The 17528-nt window shown below is 39.4% G+C and overlaps 1 protein-coding gene across 4 annotated transcripts in view; it reads left to right on the top strand.

Moving 5' to 3' along the window:
- VPS41 (VPS41 subunit of HOPS complex) overlaps positions 1–17528 on the top strand; it is a 192715-nt gene that overhangs the window by 120396 nt on the left and 54791 nt on the right. For all 4 annotated transcript variants that reach the window (XM_004263331.4, XM_033438469.2, XM_049714911.1 and 1 more), the window contains one exon: positions 3012–3078. In XM_004263331.4, coding sequence (XP_004263379.2) covers positions 3012–3078 — 67 coding nt within the window. The remainder of the gene's footprint in view (positions 1–3011; positions 3079–17528) is intronic.

The following is a 17528-nucleotide window of genomic DNA, read 5'->3' as shown; positions in this document are numbered from 1 at the left end:
CTGGTTAAACCCCTCCAGGATGCTCATTGCTCATAGGATGACATCTTCCTCTTTCATGATGATCTGCCCCCTGTGTTCCTGTCTAGCCCCTCCTTCCCCTATCCTCTCTGCTTCTGTCTGATTACCTTCCCGTTGAGGGCCCCAAGCTGTCAAGTTGCCCTTTGGCACCTGTCCTGTATCTCCTGCTTCAACTTACATGGCGCTTCTTCCAGGAAGTCTTCCATCCCTGCTAGTAGATGCCCCCTGCTCTGTATTTCTGTACTTCTCCATCACACTTCAGTAAATGCCTTATTTAGTTGTTTGTCTCCCCCACTGCACCATAATCTGCCTAAGAACAGAGCTCTATCTGCTTTACAAAGCCCTCAGCTCAGGACAGGTGCCCCGTAGTTGCTAAAAAGTGCTAATTAATATTTCTATTTCATATATATATATATATATTATTGTTACACTTCAAACCACGTGGAACACTGCTCCATGTGTACTTTTATCAACACATTAAATACAGCAGTTGTTCAGTTGGCATGTGGAGCGTGCCTATTAGACAATTTAGTAGTTTCCCTAGTAAGTGTGGATAGAAGAGTGGATAACTTATACGAAGAGAAGGAAAATTGGGGGAGCGGACAGGAAATTGTCTGAGATGGACAGGAAACAAATGACAGAAGGCAGGAAATTGTCTGAGATGGACAGGAAACAAATGGCAGAAACCAATCAAAGGAGAAAATAGCCTGTCACTTCTCAGTAAATGCCTGTACCTCCACAGCACTGGGTTCAAGTCCCGTGTCAGAGAAAGAGAGTACTGTGGCCCTCTGTCTGTGGGTTCTGCATCAGTGGATTCGACCAACCTCGATTGAAAATATTTGGGGGGAAAAGATCCAGAAAGTTCCGAAAAGCAAAACTTTAATCTGCTGGAAACCAGTAACTATTTATTAACATTTACATTGTAGTAGGTATTATAAGTAATCTAGAAATGATTGAACGCATATAGGAGGATGTTTGTAGGTTATATGCAAATACTATGCCATTTCCTATAATGGACTTGAGCATCTTCAGATTTTGGTATCCTCCAGGGTCCTGCAGATACCAAGGGATGACTGTACTGTCAGGTAGTTGCCGTGTTCCTGGACAGCGATTTGGACACGGATATTAGCCAAACCAAACCTTAAAAAAATGTACATTGATCTATCAATTCTACTTCTAGGAATTTATCCTAAGGCAACAAAAGTCCAACAGTTTTATACACGAGTATGTTGATTGCACTATTGCTTGCATCAGAGATAGATAGAAGAAAAAACTAATGTCTAAAATAGGATTGAGTAAATAAATTACAGTATATCCCTGTAATGAAATGCTATAAAGACATTAAAGAATTATGTAAGGATATTTAAATAATGCATTAAATTAATTGTAGTAATTTTAGGTTGAGAAAAGTAGCTTCCCCAAAAGTGTGGATTGCTAATAGTGTTCACTTTGTTGTGGGACCACAGATAATAATTTGGTTTTTTCCCTTTGGGTTTTCTGTATTTTAGAATTTTTCATATGGTAGCTATACTTAGGGTTGCAGCTATAAATTAACACAATAAATGCTGCCTAAAAGAAAAAGGAAAAAAAACTAGTCCCTGATGAAAGTTGTATAACATCAGTACTTAACTTGAGGTTCAGCTTTTTTTTTTTTTAATTGACGTATAGGTGATTTACAATGTTGTGTTAATTTCTGGTGTACAGCAAAATGATTGGGTTATACATATATATACATATATATATTCTTTTCCATTATGATTTATTTCATATTCTTTTCCATTATGATTTATCACAGGTTATTGAATTTAGTTCCCTGTGCTATACAATAGGACCTTGTTGTTTATTCATTCTATATATAATAGAATGCATCTACTAATCCCAAACTACCAATCCTTCCCTCCCTCAGCCCCCTTCCCCTTGGCAACCACAAGTATGATAATCTCTGAGTCCATCCATGTTGCTGCAAATGGCATTATTTTGTTCTTTTTATGGCTGAGTAATAGTCCATTGTATATATGTACCACATCATCTTTATCCATTCATCTGTTGATGGACGTTTGAGGCCCAGTCTTAACCTGGATGGCTGAACTTAACGTGAATAACGTGATTTTTTCTCATTTCTTATTACAAAATAGAATACATTTCCGTTAGAAAATATAGCAAAGAAAATATAAAGTATCTCTAATCTTACCACCCTAAAGCATCCACTGTTAACACACATATGTGTTAAGGGTTGTGTGTAAGTGAGATATATACAAAAATAAATATATAAAGTCTCTATCCAAACTGTATACATACAATTTAAAATAGGAGTTGGCAAACTTTTCTGTAAAGGGCTGGTAGTAAATATTTTAAACTTTGCATGATACATACTGTTTCTGCTGAGTATTTTTCCTTTTATTTCTGTTTTTCCTTCTCTCTCTTCCTCCCTCCCTCCTTTTCACTTTTTCAAGGCTTCAAAAATACAAAAACTCTTTTTAGCTTCCAGGCCATAAAAAAAGCAGACCAGGGGCCGGGCTGTTGTTTGCCACCCCTGATTTAAATTATATAATACATTGATTTTAATATGCTCAAGAGAAGAAGAAGAGCATGTGACGCTTTTGCAAAGTATTATTTAGCAACAGTGAAATGTTACTAATATGTGATCAGAAACACAAGACCTACTGTGGGTGCTTCTGTTACAGATAGATAGAAGGAATCTGTGAGTAGAGTTGCAGAGAATGGGTCATTGAAACCATATTAAAACTATATTAGTTTCCTTCCTTTCTTTGTCCTCGGATAAAACTTTATTGAAGAATAGTGTCAGAGAATATAAGTAATGGTTGCTATATGTCATTGAAGTTAATTTCCATCACTTAAGTCACAGGGTAGGTTGTGTGCATTCCATCTTGAGTGCTACACGGCTAATTTAGCAAAAGTACCATATAGTGAATGACACGTGATGAAGAGTTTTCTATCAGATGAATAAAATAACCTGTGAATTTCTTTTCTAGATATGCTCGGTGAAGGAACGGCATGCCAGTGAAATGAGGGACTTGCCGAGCCGATACGTTGAAATAGGTATGCCTTCTGTGGTGTAAACCTTCAGAAGAGAATCCGTGTTATGAAGGGGAGTCCTAAGGCTGTGTTCTTCAGGGCTCATCATTGGTACCTTGATGAAATAGATCAAGAAACTTCTAAGATTTGAAGTTTGGCTGTAGAGACCCTTTATTCTAACTCTATTTCTAATTTTTACACAATAATATTGTAGTTGGCTTTGAAGTTGAATAACCATGAGCTTGGGTTCCGGTTCTGTTATTTACCACCTGGACTTTGGACAAGTTTCTGCGTGCCTCAGTCATTTTCATCTATAAAATACAGAAAAGAATACCTGTCTCACAGGTTGTTGGTCAAAATTCCAAGCATGCGTGCACAGCTCATAATACAGTACTCACACTTGGTATTGTCAACGTGTGCCTTCTAAATATTTATTTCCCTCATCACTGGTCTGGTCCAAACCGCCATAGTCTTATCTGGATCGTGAGCCAGCAGCCTCCTAACTGGTTCATCTCTTTCCACTGTGATTACTGTACTCTAGTCCCCCGCACTGCAGTCAAAATACAAATGAGTTGGTGTCACCACCCTTCAGTCCCTTCCCATTGCTCTTAGGATAAAGCTGAGACTCCTTAACTTGACCGTGGGGATCTGCGTTGGCCCTCACCTGCCTTTCTAGCTTCAGCTCATAACAAGCGTCTCCTTGGTCTCTGTGCTCCAGTCACACTGGCCTCCTTCCATCTGCCCGTGCTGCTGCTTCCCATCTCTCTAGAATGCTCTTCTTGCCTCTTTTTACTTCATGGACCCCTTATCATCTTTAATCATACCTCAGCTCAAGTGTTGCTTTTGTGGGAAGGCCCACTGGTCCTCCCTAAGCAGGTCAAATCCCCCCATGATAGGCATGTAGCATTTCCCTTTCTAGCCCTTGTTTGAGTTGCAGTGATCGTGTGATTATTCAGTGCATTTCTGTCTCTTCCACCAGACTATAAGCTCCTTGTTTTTGCTCAGTGCTTGTATCTCAGGGACCTGGCACCATACCTGGCACATAGCAGGTGCTAAATAATTTTGCTTTGAATGAATCAGTGACTCTGGAAACAACTGTTCAGGAAAAGTATGCCAAGGAGGCTATGCCACTACTTTTATACCTTAGTTTTAGGACCTAGTGCCAAACTTACTCAAACAGAAAGGGTGAGAATTGACTGATTTTTGTCAGTTAAACAAAGTAAAAGCTCTTCTTGTATTATTTAGAGCTGAGTAATAATAGGAGACAGTTTTGTGGCGGAGAAGGTGTGCCATGTTATATGTCAGCTGAAAAGTTTATTTACCCATTTGCATGGTGGATGGGGAATATACATTTGATGGGTTGTTATAACAGGATGAAGCTGAGATAAATCATTTGCACATGACTGTACTTTTTTTTTTAATTAATCTTTATTTATGGCTGCATTGGGTCTCCGTTTCTGCACGTGGGCTTTCTCTAGTTATGGCGAGCGGGGGCTACTCTTCAGTGTGGTGCGCGGGCTTCTCATTGCGGTGGCTTCTCTTGTTGCGGGGCACGGGCTCTAGGTGCGTGGGCTTAAGTAGTTGTGGTACGTGGACTCAGTAGTTGTGGCACACGGGCTTAGTTGCTCTGCAGCACGTGGGATCTTCCTGGATCAGGGCTGGAACCCGTGTCCCCTGCATTGGCAGGCGGATTCTTAACCACTGCGCCACCAGGGAAGTCCCATGACTGTACTTTCATAAACAGAGAAAGATGTACCCACCAGGCAAATATGGTTGTAGCATTTAAATCTGGGATATTTTATACTTGAAGTCGGAAGTTGGTGGTAGGGTTTTAATAGTTTTGCTGTTCTTTTGTTTGTTTTGCCTTAGAAGGATAAATACATAAATTCATAGTTCGGATTTCTCTGGGTCTGGACAAAATAGGTAAATACAGAATATAATGATACTGAGGAACTAGATAAGACTGAGAACTAGAAGATAAAGATAATTATTTCACTATCTCTGTTTTCTGCCCCTCCCCTGCCTACCAGAATAAAACCTGAACATCTCAATGCATAGTGTCTGGAGAGAGAAGTATTAGAATATTTTAAATACAGATGAGTTTTAAAAAAAAAATAAAAAGGCAAGAACTCTGGGAACTTTAGGATGTAGAAATTGCCAGGAAGGCATAAAAATGCAGCAATGTCATCTTCTCTCCTTAGTTGGTGTTTATTGCTTGCCTACTAGGTACGGGCCATTGTGCTATGTGTATTACCTGCTTTAGTTCACTGTCACAGCAGCCCTTTGAAGGGCAAGTAGTAGGCTTCTTGTTCTATAGATGAAGAAAACTGAGGCTCAGGGTGGTAAACAACCTGTCCAAGGTCTTACTGCTGTGGCATTAAAATGGATAGAATCTAACCCTGCAGAGCCAGGCAGGGAGGCCAGGCAGTTTGCCAAATTCCTGTCTGATATTGATAAGATTGTTTTACCTCCCTAAGCCAGACTTTCCTCACCTATAAAATGGAGGTGAGGGACTTCCCTGGCCATCCAGTGGTTCAGACTCCGTGCTTCCATCGCAGGGGGTGTGGGTTCGATCCCGGGTCGGGGAACTAAGTTCCCACACGCCATGCAGTGTGGCCAAAAAATTTTTTTAAAATAAAAAATTTAAAAAGTAAAATGGAGATAAGACCTACTGTCTCAGATAGTTGGGAGAATTAGACATGATTCTAAGGTCTGTAACACTGTCCTTGGCACACAGTAGGTGTTCACTGAATCACAGTGGTTATTATCACCGTGCAGACTTCCATCTCAGCTCCATGACTACTAACAGCCGGCCCAGTGGTGGCCCTAGAGCCCTGGGATCACATTATTAAAGTGTGTTTTGTCTGTACTACAATTTCCATGAAATAGACCGTGTGTGAGTACTAACAGTATCACATTAGGGACATTTTACTAGTATGGTTAATGGTTAAGTACCATTTTTTCCCCTCTTGAGAGCAAACCTTTAAGAATATAAACCATTGCCACAGCAGGAGGCAAAGTGGTTTAGATAAGAGTCCTTGACTAGAATAAAGGAAAAGAGAAATGTTAGGAGGTCTGGATTACAATTTGCTTTATGACAGTGTAAGCCACTGTTCTTTAGTAAATGAGGTGAAAATGACATTGAGATGAAAGAAATATCTGTGGCTGTACATTACATTTCTTAGAAGCCAGATATTTATAACTCTTCCTTATAAATCTGAATCTCAAAAACAACGCAAAAGTTATTCCTCTCAATAAGATATTCTTGTAAATGAAAGCTAATAATGATAATAAAGATGAAGCTTACTGGCCAATCTCTAATCCATGAAGACATAAGGTTACACAAGGTTTGGGGGATGTCATTTCTTCTTCCAAATTACAGTTTTAAAAGTAGGTTGTGGTCCATGCCTGCTGTACTTATTTAACTTAACTTGGGTCTCTTACTGTCACAGGACTCCCTAACTCTCTGGCACTTTTTACCAAAGTCGTCCATGTTCTTAATGGAATGGTAGTTGGGAGCTGATACTATGTTGTTGGGAAATGAAGCCAATAGTGGTGTGTCATTTTGGGGGCATCTACTGCCAAGGGCAGATAACTTACATGCAAGGAATTAATGATTGACTCCCTAGTCTTGATTTCATATGGAAGTCTATTTCAAAAAAAATAATAATCAAGAGAAAAGCTACATGGGAATCTACATAAAAGGACAGAGAGAAGCCAGGAAGAAGAGAAGGAGAAGAAAATAAGGGACATCTTTTTCACTTTAATTAAGTGGAGTCCGTAGTGTTAGTTTATTATATGCTGTGGCTCTATTTAGTACATGGTTCTATTTTCAGCCTCTTGATTGACTTGGAAATTGAAGGCCTTTTTGCATGGTGGAAGAGAGCTGTGAAATTAATGGCTTTCTTAGATCTAAGTATCTCTATCCACCTGTTAGCATTCTGACCCAGACACACAGGTTCCAGCAGTGGGACAGGTCTCCCGTGCATGTGAACGACGAGGCTCACCTCCGTGTCTTAAGTCTCAGTAGAAATCAGGGCAGTTCAAGGTGTCCATAAGGATCTAGCTCTGTATGGTTTTCTGTTCTGTTAGACTTCAGTTTGATTCTCTCTAATCTATTAATTCTTCTGTTCTGCATTGAATTTTTTCCCCAACATTTTTTAATGAAAATTATTAAACATACAAAAAAACTAAAGAATTTTACTGGATCTATTTACTCGCTTCCTTGATTCCACAGTTAAGATTTTATTATACTTGTTTTATTACGCGTCTGTTCCTCTATCCATTTGCCACTCAGTGCTGGAGACTCAAATACTTGTTGGAAGTGGAGTTAATAAATTTTCTCTACCATAACTAGCGGTAAGAAATCGGAAGCACCTGAAGTAAGAAGTATATCTTGTTCATTTTATAACAACTACCACCAGCCACATGCTTAAATACATTACACACAGAATTTTGTTTAATCTTCACAATGGTCCCAGTGGGTAGGGCTGCCATCCCATTTTATAGGTGAAGAGGCTGAGGTTTAGAGGGACCAAGTAACCTGCTCCAGATGCGGACATTCGGAAGCAAAGAAGGCAGCGTTTGAGCACAGATAAGCCTAGTTTCGAAGCTGTTTCTCCTCACTGCTGTGCCATGCGTTCGTCCATGCGTGCCCTCCGCCTAGCCCCAAGCCCTCACGTGCAGCCAAAGTAACTGATGAGAAGAAAAGCAGCTTGCCGCAGGCACTCAGATACCAACCATGGGGCAGAAATTCTCCAAAGACCCTTTAAATATGCAGTGAGGATGTCTGCTCCCCTGTTCTACAAACAGCCAGATGAAATGGACATGCAGTAGATTTGTTTTTGTATTTTGGTTCAAGTGAAGTATCTCATTTAGAAAAATAGAAATTTTGTTTCCCCTTGTTGTATTCTGGGACTGACAGCTCTTCATCCTTTCTCCTCCAAATGCTTAGGGAATCTCTAGAACCTAGCTGCCTTGGATGGCTATCAAAATTGTTTCTAAGGAAAGGAAGTCAAATCCAGACGGTGATGTGATTCTTTCAGCCCTCTCATGTGCCCTTTCTTATTGTCTGGCTTAAGTTTAGTTGATGTATCAAGGCAGTTTTGGATTTTTTTGGGGGGGAGGGTGGGTGGTTAGGTCTCTGAATGTGTGTATGTATGTATGTGTTTATTTTTAAATTTTATTTTATTGTAAGGACAGTTCACATGAGATCTACCCTCTTAACAAAATTTTAAGTGTATGTACAGTACACTTCGTGCCCATTGACGAGCAACTTTCTTTTTCCCCCTCCCCCACAGCCTTTACTCTTTGATTCTATGAATTTGACTATTTTAGGTACAATGTTTGTCTTTCTGTGTCTGGCTCATTTCACTGAGCATAACAGCCTCAATGTTCATCCAGATCGTTGCATATTGCAGAATTTTTTTGTGAGGCCAAATAGTATTCCATTTTCCATATATAATACATACCACATTTTCTTTATCCATTACTGTGTCGGTGGCCATTTAGGTAATTTCTGTATCTTGGCTGTTGTGAATAGTGCTGCAGTGAACATGGGAGTGCTAGTGTCTCTTCAAGATCCTGATTTCAGTTCTCTTGGATAAATACCCAGAAGGGAGTTGCTGGATCATATGGTGGTTCTATCTGAATTTTTTTTTTTTTTTGAGGAAACTCCATACTCTTTTGCACGGTGGCTGCACATTTGCATTTCAACCAGCAGTGCATAGGGTTCCAACTTCTCCACATCTTCACCAACACTTGTCAGCTTGTCTTTTTTTTTTTTCTTTAATAGCCTATTTACAGCTTAAAGTATAACTATTTAGTTTTGAACCTTTTGACCCAGAGGTCTTTGACCATCCCCTTGTCTGTGGTCTAAGCAATGTGTGGTCAGCTTCTCACAGAGTCACTCTTTATCAGTGCTGCTTCGTGAGTGCTGAAGTTGAGTATCTGAGATAATCACATCCGCTTAGCGTTGTCACAGTGTAAGCTGAATATCGATTAGAAGATATAGAATTAAATTGCAGGCTAAACTCATCTTATATAGCTCTGATTTACGTGTAATATTGGCTCCTGATTTGAATGTTTGTGTTATTTTGTCCATTGGCTGTTCTCTTCTGTTTCACTGCCATATATTAGGTCTTCTCCTTAACTTGCTGACATAAAGCATTGTAAAGTCACTTTTACTTCAATGCATCTGCTTCATAGCAGTCCCAAGGATGTTAAAATGTGAGTTCCAAATGTATTTTCTTAGCTCAGTGGTCATGCTGACAGAGTGTCCAAATTTCTCAAAGTTTATAGACATTATATCTAGTTGATTAAGAAATACTAATATCTGGTTATTAAAGGGTCAGATTCTCTTGGGAATACGGCACTATCATAAACGGACCTCAGTGCTTTTTCATATGTGAATATAAACCAAGGGAAGATAATTGTTCTTATTTATAAATTGCTTGACAAACTTTGTTTGCTTCTTTAAGAATCATAGAAACTAAAATCTATACGGTATTATTTATTTAGCTCCAGTGAAGATACCAAATCCTTCTGGGTCACATTTAGCTAACGGGCATTTTGCAACCAGCAAAGGGAAAACAAGGGCCCCAAATAAAAAAGCAACACAAGTTCTATGTACTGCAGTGCATGGGAAATTCAAGGGAAGGGCAGGGCACCCTGGCTGCATGCAGAACTGGCAGAAAGTAGTCAAGCCCTTCACTTCTGTTCCTGCCAAGGTAGCACCATTTTGCCCTTAGCACCTCTGTGTTCTGATTTATGTTTTCTAGTGTGACATATCTAGGAAGAGTAAGCTTTCAAATTCTCCTTTTGCTGGGCTTCTACTTAAGGGACCTTAGTCAAGTTATTTAACATCACTGAGCTTCAAGGCCCTTTTAAATTGTATATAAGGTATTATAGTGGAAAAAGATGATGTATGTAAAATATTTAACATCCTGCTTGTCAGTATAGTAATGTTCATTAAATAGAAGCTATGATTAATATTACTATTCTATTTCGTGAGAGAGAAAAACAGTGGTTTCTTTTAACAATCAGGAGACGAAAACATTGTGTTGCATAAAGTCAATTGAAAGAGAATGGGGGAAAGATATAAATAAGGATTTACTGAATTATTCTGAAGAGGTTAATACATTTCATGATACTTTCATAGGTACAAGTAATAATGAAGAGTATGGAGTTAAATATCATCTCTTACAGGTCTGAATACAATGATATTAAGTGAGATAACCTAGTTATGAATTATTTGGAGATGGTCTTTTTATACAGAGCCAAATAAAATCTTGACTTTTATTCCTTACAATTTAATATACATTAGTGTTTTTAAAATCTATTTTAATGATGTTTTTTTCATGAAAATATTTTTTATTTTTTATTTATTTATTTTTTGCGTTACGCAGGCCTCTCACTGTTGTGGCCTCTTCCGTTGCGGAGCACAGGCTCCCGACGCACAGGCTCAGCGGCCATGGCTCACGGGCCCAGCCGCTCCGCGGCATGTGGGATCTTCCCGGACCGGGGCACGAACCCGTGTCCCCTGCATCGGCAGGCGGACTCTCAACCACCGTGCCACCAGGGAAGCCCACCCATGAAAATTTTTTGAATGAACATTTTGTGAAATGTTCCTCTCTCATGTATAACCAGCCTTCCTGCCCTTAACAGGCACATCTAGTCATGGCTATTGCCACTGTTTCCACCCCTCTGGGAATAAATTTTCCTGCTTTGTATTCTTTGTTGCTTTACACCTGTTTCCATTCTTGCACAGCACATGGTATTTTAATTATTTCTTTAGCTTCTAGACTCACACTCTCTTTTAAGTCAGAGGCAAACTCTTCGTCTTCTTGATGCTTCTGGAAGAGTGTCTTCTGCCTAACTGGTGCTCAGTAATTCTTTATTAAGTTGTTGATAACTCTCAGAGATGTAAGACCCAAGGTACAAGAAAGCTGTCTTATTCACTTTTATTTCAATCACATGCCAATCATTCAGAAACTTAGAGCATGTATGCTGTTGATGGCCCAACAATATTTATGCATTTGTGACTGTAATCCCAGCCCTGGGTTATATCAAGTTGGTGTCTAACCCTGATATGTTAACATTTTGTGCTTGGAGGATTCTGAGAAGATGGTGGTAGCGGCCACATAACTGTTCCATCCTCCTGAGTCCTCAGGAACAACTAGATCACGCAACCAAAAACCCATAGACAACACTTACAGCAAGGTAGCCCTAGGAACCCCAAGATACGAGCAAATGGCAAAATCCACCAATAGCCATGGGATCCGCTATGGTTCCAGTGTCTGTATGAGAGAAAGCAGAGGGAGCAAGGGGGCTTCTAATGCATTTGAGATCAGGAGATCTCCCAGACAATCAGCAGGTGTCTTCTGGAAGACACCCAGGCTGCTCTGAGAGGGGTGGGTGCAGGGCTGCAGTTAGGGTGAGGGGCTCGGGCAGCCCAGCAGCCCCTGGGAACTCTTACAGTTGAGTGGCCAGTGTTTCCTGCCAGGGCCGGGCTCACGCAGGAGAATAAATCCTGAGCAGTATGGGCATGATAGAAACAAAAAGAAGGTCCAGATAAAAGTGGGGAGGGGACAGAGCCAGGAAATCTCAGAAAGCAAGGGACCAGATTTTTAAAACTATGTGAAAACTATGAATGAGGGAACTCTTGGAGGTTAGAAGTTATCTCAGTTCCTCCCTCCTCCCAAGAGATCAGTGGCTGATTTCACCTAGAAACAAGTGCAGAAAGGTACCGAGGTCAAATCCCATACTAAGGTCTAAGAAAAAGTGAATAAGGAGCAGAATAACATCCTTGGCAATGAAAGCACACCAGACAGAAACACCCACAAAATAGATCATGACTGTAATTTACTGTTTCAGAACATGCTCCAAGGTAGTTTAAAGAAGGGATGGGGGCTTCCCTGGTGGTGCAGTGGTTAAGAATCCGCCTGCCGATGCAGGGGACACAGGTTCAATCACTGGTCTGGGAAGATCCCACATGCCACGGAGCAACTAAGCCCGTGCACCACAACTACTGAGCCCACGTGCCACAACTACTGAAGCCCATGTGCCTAGATCCTGTGCTTCACAACAAGAGAAGCCACCGCAATGAGAAGCCTGCACACCGCAATGAAGAGTAGCCCCTGCTCACCGCAACTAGAGAAAGCTTGCGTGCAGCAATGAAGACCCAATGCAGCCAAAAATAAATTTTAAAAAAAGAGAAATGATGGAAGGCACGAAAGAACAACAAAAATCAGAACTAAAAAAATTTCAAATGAGGTGACAGAACTCAGGAAATATTTATAAATAAAAGATTATTTCAGAAATGAAGGTTAAACTGGAAGGAACACAGGAGCAAATAGACACAAAGACAATACTGAAAGAAGAGAAATAGCAGACGAAAAAATTTTCATCACAAATAAGGGGAAGAAAAGGTTTATGATTAAATGATAAATACTGAGACAGGCAAAGATAATTCAGCCTACAAATAAGAGTCATGGAAAACAAAACAAGGGAATGGAATAAATACCAAAAACAGTAATTCAAGAAAAATTTCCCGAAACTACAGATGAACAAAACTAGAAACTAGAAATTAAAATCGTACAGTTGTGTATCTGAAAATTATGACCCACGATGAACATCTTCAAGATACTTGAGTAAAATTACTGGTCTTTAAAGACAAAAAACACCAGGGAGCATCTGGACCTGCACTGTCCAATATGGTAACCACTTGCCACTTATAGCTGTTAAGTGCTTGAAATAGGCAGGTGTAGGCTGAGATGTGCTGCATCTAGGATTCCAAAGACTTAGTATGAAAATAAAAAGTAAATTATCTCGGGCTTCCCTGGTGGCGCAGTGGTTGAGAGTCCGCTTGCCGATGCAGGGGACACGGGTTCGTGCCCCGGTCTGGGAAGATCCCACATGCCGCGGAGCAGCTGGGCCCGTGAGCCATGGCCGCTGAGCCTGCGCGTCCGGAGCCTGTGCTCCGCAACGGGAGAGGCCACAACAGTGAGAGGCCCGTATACCGCAAAAAAAAAAAAAAAAAAAAAGTAAATTATCTCATTAATAATCCTTTATGTTGTTAAATGTTGCAATGACCATATTTTAGACGTGTTGCATTAAATAAAATACTTTTAAATTTCACCTCTTTTTACTCTTTAATATGGCTACTAGAAAATTTTAAAGTTATGTTTTTGGCTTGTGTTAATATTCTGTTGGACAGCACTGATCAAGAACTCAAGCCTCTCTTCTAGATCAGAGCTTTGTACACAATTGTCCTCTTTCTGGATCCAAGGAACTTCCTTGAATAAAATTTTTATGTGAATAGTCCCTCTGAAACTTTCTTCCTCTTTTTCTCTTATTCTGCATAGAATCTCTTTCTTTTTTCCTTGAATTATTTCTTCTAGCGCGTCTAGGAATGCTTCATTCTCCTAAATAAACCAGAGCACTGCAGGCCTTTCATCCCCATCAGGATGAAGGCTGTGTTGCAGCTGTAATGTGCATCTTTGCTTATCACAATCCCAGGGACCCCAGAGCACTTCCTGCAGGGCCCCAGAGCCATTGACTCACTTTCAGAACTCTTTGATCTGAAGAATAGCTACTGCCTGTTGTGGCTCCCTCTAGAAATTCTGCATTTTTCTCTCCTCCCCGCCCCCTGCCGCCCCCCAGCTTTTGCTTTCTATTTTGTTTTAGTGCTTTCCAACACAATTTGTCTTTTTCTTTATGACTTATCTTTTCCAGATAATGGAAAGATGAGCTTCCATGGTATGATACCTATAGACCACCTGTATTCAAACTGGTTTTCCTTTGGAAAAATTTTTTCATTAATAATTAAAAATCATTGTCATGTGGAAAAAAATAGAATTTTAGAGAAAATAAACTGAAACTTTGATTGTTCCACTAAAATTTTGAAGTAGAAAGGCAGTAATTACTTGAAGATATTTTATAAAGCCAGTCCATAAAATTTTACATAATTTACGTATGTTCCAGAAGAATAAATACTACCGTTCAGCGTTTCTTTCTCTAAATCTGTTCATTATTATCTGTTCATTAAGAATAGTCCTTATACTTTCCTGTTCATTCTTTTATTTTATTCATTTTTAACATCTTTATTGGAGTATAATTGCTTTACAATGGTGTGTTACTTTCTGCTCTATGACAAAGTGAATCAGCTATACACATAGACATGTTCCCATAGCTCTTCCCTCTTGCGTCTCCCACCCTCCCTATCCCAACCCTCTAGGTGGTCACAAAGCACCCAGCTGATCTCCCTGTGCTCTGCGACTGCTTCCCACTAGCTATCTATTTTACATTTGGTAGTGTATATATGTCCAGGCCACTCCCTCACTTTGTCACAGCTTACCCTTCCCCCTCCCCATATCCTCAAGTCCATTCTCTAGTTGGTCTGTGTCTTTATTCCCGTCTTACCCCTAGGATCTTCATGACATTTTTTTTTCTTACATTCCATATACATGTGTTAGCATACGCTATTTGTTTTTCTCTTTCTGACTTCACTCTGTATGACAGACTCTAGGTCCATCCACCTCACTACAAATAACTCAATTTCGTTTCTTTTCATGGCTGAGTAATATTCCATTGTATATATGTGCCACATCTTCTTTATCCATTCATCTGATGATGGACACTTAGGTTGCTTCCATCTCCTGGCTATTGTAAATAGAGCTGCAATGAACATTTTGGTGCGTGACTCTTTTTGAATTATGGTTTTCTCAGGGTATATGCCCATTAGTGGGATTGCTGGGTCGTAAGGTAGTTCTATTTGTAGTTTTTTAAGGAACCTCCATACTGTTCTCCATAGTGGCTGTACATTTCCACCAGCAGTGCAAGAGTGTTCCCTTTTCTCCACACCCTCTCCAGCATTTATTGTTTCTAGATTTTTTGATGATGGCCATTCTGACCAGTGTGAGATGATATCTCATTGTAATTTTGATTTGCATTTCTCCAGTGATTAATGATATTGAGCATTCTTTCATGTGTTTGTTGGCAATCTGTATATCTTCTTTGGAGAAATGTCTATTTAGGTCTTCTGCCCATTTTTGGATTGGGTTGTTTGTTTTTTTGTTATTGAGCTGCATGAGCTGCTTGTAAATTTTGGAGATTAATCCTTTGTCAGTTGCTTCATTTGCAAATACTTTCTCCCATTCTGAGGGTTGTCTTTTGGTCTTGTTTATGGTTTCCTTTGCTGTGCAAAAGCTTTGAAGTTTCATTAGGTCCTGTTTGTTTATTTTTGTTTTTATTTCCATTTCTCTAGGAGGTGGGTCAAAAAGGATCTTGCTGTCATTTATGTCATAGAGTGTTCTGCCTATGTTTTCCTCTAAGAGTTTGATAGTTTCTGGCCTTACATTTAGGTCTTTCATCCATATTCAGCTTATTTTTGTGTATGGTATTAGGGAGTGTTCTAATCTCATACTTTTACATGTATCTGTCCAGTTTTCCCAGCACCGCTTATTGAAGAGGCTGTCTTTTCTCCACTGTATATTCTTGCCTCCTTTATCAAAAATAAGGTGACCATATGTGCGTGGGTTTATCTCTGGGCTTTCTATCCTGTTCCATTGATCTATCTTTCTGTTTTTGTGCCAGTACTATACTGTCTTCATTACTGTAGCTTTGTAGTATAGTCTTGAGTCAGGGAGCCTGATTCCTCCAGCTCCATTTTTCGTTCTCAAGATTGCTTTGGCTATTCGGGGTCTTTTGTGTTTCCATACAAATTGTGAAATTTTTTGTTCTAGTTCTGTGAAAAATGCCAGTGGTAGTTTGATGGGATTGCATTGAATCTGTAGATTGCTTTGGGTAGTAGAGTCATTTTCACAATGTTGATTCTTCTAATCCAAGAACATGGTATATCTCTCCATCTATTTGTATCATCTTTAATTTCTTTCATCCGTGTCTTGAAATTTTCTGCATACAGGTCTTTTGTCTCCTTAGGTCAGTTTATTTCTAGATATTTTATTCTTTTTGTTGCAGTGGTAAATGGGAGTGTTTTCTTAATTTCACTTTCAGATTTTTCATCATTAGTGTATAGGAATGCCAGAGATTTCTGTGCATTAATTTTGTATCCTTCAACTTTACCAAATTCATTGATTAGCTCTAGTAGTTTTCTGGTAGCATCTTTGGGATTCTCTATGTATAGTGTCATGTCATCTGCAAACAGTGACAGCTTTACTTCTTCTTTTCCTTTTTGGATTCCTTAAATTTCTTTTTCTTCTCTGATTGCTGTGGCTAAAACTTCCCAAACTATGTTGAATAATAGTGGTGAGAGTGGGCAACCTTGTCTTGTTCCTGATCTTAGTGGAAATGGTTTCAGTTTTTCACCCTTGAGGACGATGTTGGCTGTGGGTTTGTCATATCAATGACAGGAGAGGATCTATAAAAAATACAAACACATGGAAGCTAAACAATACACTACTTAATAACGAAGTGATCACTGAAGAAATCAAAGAGGAAATCAAAAAATACCTAGAAACAAATGACAATGTAGACACAATGACCCAAAATCTATGGGATGCAGCAAAAGCAGTTCTAAGAGGGAAGTTTATAGCAATACAGTCCTACCTTAAGAAACAGGAGACATCTCGAATAAACAACCTAACCTTGCACCTAAAGCAATTAGAGAAAGAAGAACAAAAGAACCCCAAAGTTAGCAGAAGGAAAGAAATCATAAAGATCAGATCAGAAATACATGAAAAAGAAATGAAGGAAACGATAGCAAAGATCAACAAAACTAAAAGTTGGTTCTTTGAGAAGATAAACAAAATTCATAAACCATTAGCCAGACTCATCAGGGATAAGACTCAAATCAATAGAATTAGAAATGAAAAAGGAGAAGTAACAACTGACACTGCAGAAATACAAAAGATCATGAGAGATTACTACAGGCAACTCTATGCCAATAAAATGGACAACCTGGAAGAAATGGACAATTTCTTAGAAATGCACAACCTGCCAAGACTGAACCAGGAAGAAATAGAAAATATGAACAGACCAATCACAAGCACTGAAATTGAAACTGTGATTAAAAATCTTCCAACAAACAAAAGCCCAGGACCAGATGGCTTCACAGGCAAATTCTATCAAACATTTAGAGAAGAGCTAACACCTATCCTTCTCAAACTCTTCCAAAATATAACAGAGGGAGTAACACTCCCAAACTCATTCTACGAGGCCACCATCATCCTGATACCAAAGCCAGACAAAGATGTCACAAAGAAAGAAAATTACAGGCCAATATCACTGATGAACATAGATGCAAAAATCCTCAACAAAATACTAGCAAACAGAATCCAACAGCACATTAAAAGGATCATACACCATGATCAAGTGGGGTTTATTCCAGGAATGCAAGGATTCTTCAATATACGCAAATCAATCAACATGATACACCACATTAACAAATTGAAGGAGAAAAACCATATGATCATCTCAATAGATGCAGAGAAAGCTTTCGACAAAATTCAACACCA

The sequence above is a fragment of the Orcinus orca genome, chromosome 9 (assembly GCF_937001465.1).
Source record: "Orcinus orca chromosome 9, mOrcOrc1.1, whole genome shotgun sequence".
In the NCBI taxonomy this organism is placed as follows: Eukaryota; Metazoa; Chordata; class Mammalia; order Artiodactyla; family Delphinidae; genus Orcinus; species Orcinus orca.
The sequence above is the reverse complement of the archived record's forward strand: the minus strand, read 5'-3'. Positions and strand labels throughout refer to the sequence as shown.